Source organism: Cherax quadricarinatus, chromosome 9 (assembly GCF_038502225.1).
Source record: "Cherax quadricarinatus isolate ZL_2023a chromosome 9, ASM3850222v1, whole genome shotgun sequence".
In the NCBI taxonomy this organism is placed as follows: Eukaryota; Metazoa; Arthropoda; class Malacostraca; order Decapoda; family Parastacidae; genus Cherax; species Cherax quadricarinatus.
Genome location: NC_091300.1, coordinates 24,181,716 through 24,187,715, shown reverse-complemented (window position 1 = coordinate 24,187,715; position 6,000 = coordinate 24,181,716). Strand labels below are relative to the sequence as shown.

General features: G+C 42.9%; 1 protein-coding gene across 1 annotated transcript in view; it reads left to right on the top strand.

Moving 5' to 3' along the window:
* Positions 1-1,252: 1,252 nt before the first annotated feature.
* Positions 1,253-6,000, top strand: part of LOC128686135 (sin3 histone deacetylase corepressor complex component SDS3) — a 71,399-nt gene continuing 66,651 nt past the window's right edge. Inside the window, exons 1-2 of the mRNA XM_053772838.2 lie at positions 1,253-1,474; positions 5,651-5,714. Coding sequence (XP_053628813.1) covers positions 1,345-1,474; positions 5,651-5,714 — 194 coding nt within the window. The 5' untranslated portion in view covers positions 1,253-1,344. The remainder of the gene's footprint in view (positions 1,475-5,650; positions 5,715-6,000) is intronic.

Genomic DNA, 6,000 nt, shown 5'->3' with positions numbered 1-6,000 from the left:
TTTACATGACACCGTAAGACTCCAGGCGGACATCAACCAAATCTTTAAATGGGCCGCAGAAAACAATATGAAGTTCAGTGATGAGAAATTTCAATTACTACGATATGGAAAACGTGAGGAAATAAAAAACTATATCGGAGTATAAAACAAATTCCAACCACACAATAGAGCGAAAAACTAATATAAAAGACCTGGGAGTGATCATGTCGGAGGATCTCACCTTCAAAGACCATAACAGTGTATCAAATCGCATCTGCTACAAAAATGACAAAATGGTTAATGAGAACCTTCAAAACTAGGGATGCTAAGCCCATGACACTCTTCAGGTCGTTTGTTCTATCTAGACTGGAATATTGCTGCACACTAACAGCACCTTTCAAGGTAGGTGAAATTGCTGACCTAGAAAATGTACAGAGAACCTTCACGGCGCACATAACTGCGATAAAATACACACTTTGAAAATCCTAGAGGGATTAGTACCAAACTTGCGCACGAAAATCACTCCCTATGAAAGGAAAAGACTCGGCAGACCATGCAACATCCCTGCATTGAAAAGCAGGGTCGCCACGAGCACGATAAGAGACAACACAGTTAGTGTCAGGGCCCCAAGATTGTTCAACTGCATCCCAGCATACGTAAAGGGGATTACCAATAAACCCTGGCTGTCTTGAAGAAGGCACTGGACAGGCACTTTTAGTCAGTACCTGACCAGCAGGGCTGTGGTTCGTACGTCGGGTTGCGTGCAGCCAACAGTAACAGCCTGGTTGATCAAGCTCTGCACCACCATGAGGCCTGGTCACAGACCGGGCCGCGGGGGCGTTGACCCCCGGAACCCTTTCCAGTTATACTCCAGGTGTCCCGTTGCTCGTGCACTCAGCTCACACACTAAGGTCCGGGGTTCGAATCTCCCCCGGTACGGCTAGAAAATATTAGGGACGTGTTTCCATAAGACACCCGCTGTCCCTGTCCCTGTTCATCCATCAGTAAAATGTGTACCTGGGTGTTAGTTGACTGGCGTGGGTCGCATCCTGGGACAAAACTGACCTAATTTGCTCGAAATGCTCAGCATAATAAGGGGCTTTGTATATAGTAGTATGTCACTGATGTCAGCTGGAACTGTATAACATGTACATGTACTTGTATTAAATAAAGATTTTATATTATTATATTATAAAAAATAACATCGATAAAATTCATTTGATGACGTAAAAGTGACGTCATGAAAATCCGTGAGGATCCGGATGTGTTACGAACGACTGTTGTTGTTGTTGTGGCAGCTGCACCAGCTCAGTTGTACCTCAGGTGGCAGTGTGTGGAGGGTAGTGCAATACTTTCATCCCTAGTATGTCTGATTTAGCGTCCCCGAAGTCGCCAGGGTCGGGCGAGTTTCCCCATGATGACTTCGACTACGATGACGACAACGACGCAGATTTTGAGGACTCCCGAGACTACGATGACAGGGAGAGTGATGACGGTGAGATGCTGGTACTCAGTACCACCTCTGTCTTACTGCTAGGCTTTTAATAAGAAGATATTACAAGGACCCCAGTGAAAATAAGTCACTTTGCCTGACTTTTGCGTCATCCTAAGTAATTTACACGTACAGTACCAACAATACCACAAGTCCGATGACATTCTTCTTTGCAAATATACAGGGTCTAAAGCCAGCAACAAACAACAAAATACCTTTCATCCGTGGACTGCTTGCAGAGGCAAAGGCAATGTTCGTGGCTTTCACTGAGACCCACATAAAGGATCACTTGGACAACGAAATATGGATCCCAGGGTACAACCTATACAGATGTGACAGAGTGAACAGGCAAAAGGGGGGGGGGGGGGTTGGCCTGTACATTGCAGAGTCACTTGTTTGCACAGAACTGCTTAATGCCTCAAATGATGTAGTAGAAGTTTTAGCAGTAAAGGTCGAGAACCAAAACCTAGTCATTGTGGTAGTCTACAAGCCTCCGGATACAACATCCCAGCAATTCCAGGAACAGCTGTTAAAAATTGACCACTGTCTGGAAAATCTTCCAGCTCCTGCACCCAACATCTTGCTCCTGGGGGATTTCAACTTAAGACACCTAAAATGGAGGAATATAGCAAATAATATTGTTGCAGTAATAACACCAGGAGGCAGCTCTGATGAAAACTCTCACTCACACGAGCTTTTAAATCTCTGCACAAAATTCAATTTAAACCAGCAAATAATAGAGCCTACTAGACTGGAGAATACACTAGACCTCATCTTCACTAACAATGATGATCTGATAAGAAATGTCACCATATCAAAAACAATATACTCAAAATCACAACATAATTGAGGTTCAGACATGTATGCGTGGAGCCCCAGACCGACATAATGAGATTAGTCACGAGGGAGCATTCACCAAATTCAACTTCAATAACAAAAACATAAAGTGGGACCAAGTAAACCAAGTCCTAACCGATATAAGCTGGGAAGATATACTAAGCAACACAGACCCCAACTTATGCCTAGAACAGATTAACTTGGTGGCACTCGATGTATGCACAAGGCTTATTCCTCTAAGAAAAAGGAGGAGTAGATGTAAAATAGAGAGAGACAGGCGCTTCCTTTACAGGTGACAGAAAAGAATAACAGCGGCTAAAAGAGGTCAATATATCTGAAATGCATAGGGAGACACTGGTCAGAGAAATAGCAAGCATGGAACTTAAGCTAAAGGAATCTTATAGGAGTCAGGAATCGCGGGAAGAACTAAAAGCCATAAATGAAATCGAAAGAAACCCAAAGTATTTCTTCTCCTATGCCAAATCAAAGTCGAGAACAACGTCCAGTATTGGGCCCCTACTTGAACAAGATGGGTCCTACGCAGATGACAGCAAGGAAATGAGTGAGCTACTCAAGTCCCAATATGACTCAGTTTTTAGCAAGCCACTAACCAGACTGAGAGTCGAAGATCAAAATGAATTTTTTATGGGAGAGCCACAGAATTTGGTTAACACAAGCCTATCTGATGTTATCCTGACGCCAAATGACTTCGAACAGGTGATAAATGACATGCCCATGCACTCTGCCCCAGGGCCAGACTCAGTTCATCAAGAACTGCAAGAAGCCCCTATCACGAGCCTTTACCATCCTATGGAGAGGGAGCATGGACACGGGGGTCGTCCCATAGTTACTAAAAACAACAGACATAGCCCCACTCCACAAAGTGGGTAGTAAAGCAACAGCAAAGAACTACAGACCGATAGCACTAATATCCCATATCATAAAAATCTTTGAAAGGGTCCTAAGAAGCAAGATCACCACCCATCTAGAAACCCATCAGTTACACAACCCAGGGCAACATGGGTTTAGAACAGGTCGCTCCTGTCTGTCTCAACTATTGGATTACTATGACAAGGTCCTAGATGCACTAGAAGACAAAAAGAATGCAGATGTAATATATACAGACTTTGCAAAAGCCTTCGACAAGTGTGACCATGGCGTAATAGCGCACAAAATGCGTGCTAAAGGAATAACAGGAAAAGTCGGTCGATGGATCTATAATTTCCTCACTAACAGAACACAGAGTAGTAGTCAACAGAGTAAAGTCCGAGGCAGCTACGGTGAAAAGCTCTGTTCCACAAGGCACAGTACTCGCTCCCATCTTGTTCCTCATCCTCATATCTGACATAGACAAGGATGTCAGCCACAGCACTGTGTCTTCCTTTGCAGATGACACCCAAATCTGCATGACAGTGTCTTCCATTGCAGACACTGCAAGGCTCCAGGCAGACATCAACCAAATCTTTCAGTGGGCTGCAGAAAACAATATGAAGTTCAACGATGAGAAATTTCAATTACTTAGATATGGTAAACACGAGGAAATTAAATCTTCATCAGAGTACGAAACAAATTCTGGCCACAAAATAGAGCGAAACACCAACGTCAAAGACCTGGGAGTGATCATGTCGGAGGATCTCACCTTCAAGGACCATAACATTGTATCAATCGCATCTGCTAGAAAAATGACAGGATGGATAATGAGAACCTTCAAAACTAGGGAGGACAAGCCCATGATGACACTCTTCAGGTCACTTGTTCTATCTAGGCTGGAATATTGCTGCACACTAACAGCACCTTTCAAGGCAGGTGAAATTGCTGACCTAGAAAATGTACAGAGAACCTTCACGGCGCGCATAACGGAGATAAAACACCTCAATTACTGGGAGCGCTTGAGGTTCCTAAACCTGTATTCCCTGGAACACAGGCGGGAGAGATACATGATTATATACACCTGGAAAATCCTAGAGGGACTAGTACCGAACTTGCACACGAAAATCACTCACTACGAAAGCAAAAGACTTGGCAGACGATGCAACATCCCCCCAATGAAAAGCAAGGGTGTCACTAGCACGTTAAGAGACCATACAATAAGTGTCAGGGGCCCAAGACTGTTCAACTGCCTCCCAGCATACATAAGGGGGATTACCAACAGACCCCTGGCAGTCTTCAAGCTGGCACTGGACAAGCACCTAAAGTCGGTTCCTGACCAGCCGGGCTGTGGCTTGTACTTTGGTTTGCGTTCAGGCAGCAGTAACAGTCTGGTTGATCAGGCTCTGATCCACCAGGAGGCCTGGTCACAGACCGGACCGCGGGGGCGTTGACCCCCGGAACTCTCTCCAGGTAAACTCCAGGTATAATAATTATATACATGTACCTGAATAAACTTACCTTCAAGGAAGGTTCCTTGAAGTAAGTTTATTTAGGCACAGGTAAATATAAGTACAATTATCATGCAGTGTAAATTACTTATAATACCTTAGGATATATTTACATTGGACTCCTTGATTTATTTTCATTGAGGGATCTTGAACCTAGGAATGGCACCTGTGTTCAAGTTCCTTGAATACCTTTCATTCCCTCGGTCACTGTATGACCCCTACAGATTTAGAGCTCCCCATGAATGTAATAATAGTAATTCAGTGATCTATCCTAAATGGGTAATAATTGAATGTTGCTTTGGCAGATCTTGGAAATAAAATGTATTTTATTTTATGCAATATTGAGTTTTACATTAGAGATAGTATTAAGTTATACAAATTAGAAAAAAGTGAGAGTGTAAGAGAGTGAGTGAGTAAGAGAGTGAGTGAGTAAGAGAGTAAGAGAGTGAGTGAGTAAGAGAGTGAGTGAGTGAGTGAGTAAGAGAGTGAGTGAGTAAGAGAGTGAGTGAGTAAGAGAGTGAGTGAGTAAGAGAGTGAGTGAGTAAGAGAGTGAGTGAGTAAGAGAGTGAGTGAGTAAGAGTGAGTGAGTAAGAGAGTGAGTGAGTAAGAGAGTGAGTGAGTAAGAGAGTGAGTGAGTAAGAGAGTGAGTAAGAGAGTGAGTAAGAGAGTAAGAGAGTGAGTGAGAGAGTGTGAGTGTGAGAGTGAGAGTGAGAGTGTGAGTGTTGTCATTGAATGTAACTCAGTGACAGCACTTTAAATTATAGGCAAAATCCATTGGTTAAATTGTACTTTAATGCCTTTGCAATGTTCTTTGCAGCATATCTATAAATTGTGGGTACATTACTCTATTAGGTATACAACTGATACAACAGACACCCCTTATTAGTCCATTATAACGATGGTTACTGAATGGTGGCATTTCAACGAGGCTTTCTGGTAATTCAATACATCACTATTATTACAGATACTGACTTGGGAAGTGAGGGAGAAACAAGAGGAAAAGAAGAATATGCTGGTATTAAGGAACAGTAAGTATTGTATATAATTTTTTTTTTGAGTGAGATTAAGAAGATGGAGGGAATATTTTGAGGAATTGTTAAATGTTGATGAAGATAGGGAAGCTGTGATTTCATGTACAGGGCAAAGAGAAATAACATCTTGTAGGAGTGAGGAGGAGCAAGTTGTGAGTGTGAGAGAAGTTCGTGAGGCAGTGGGTAGAATGAAAGAGGGTAAGGCAGCTGGGATTGATGGGATAAAGATAGAAATGTTAAATGCAGGTGAGGATGTAGTTCTTGAGTGGTTGGTGCTTTTATT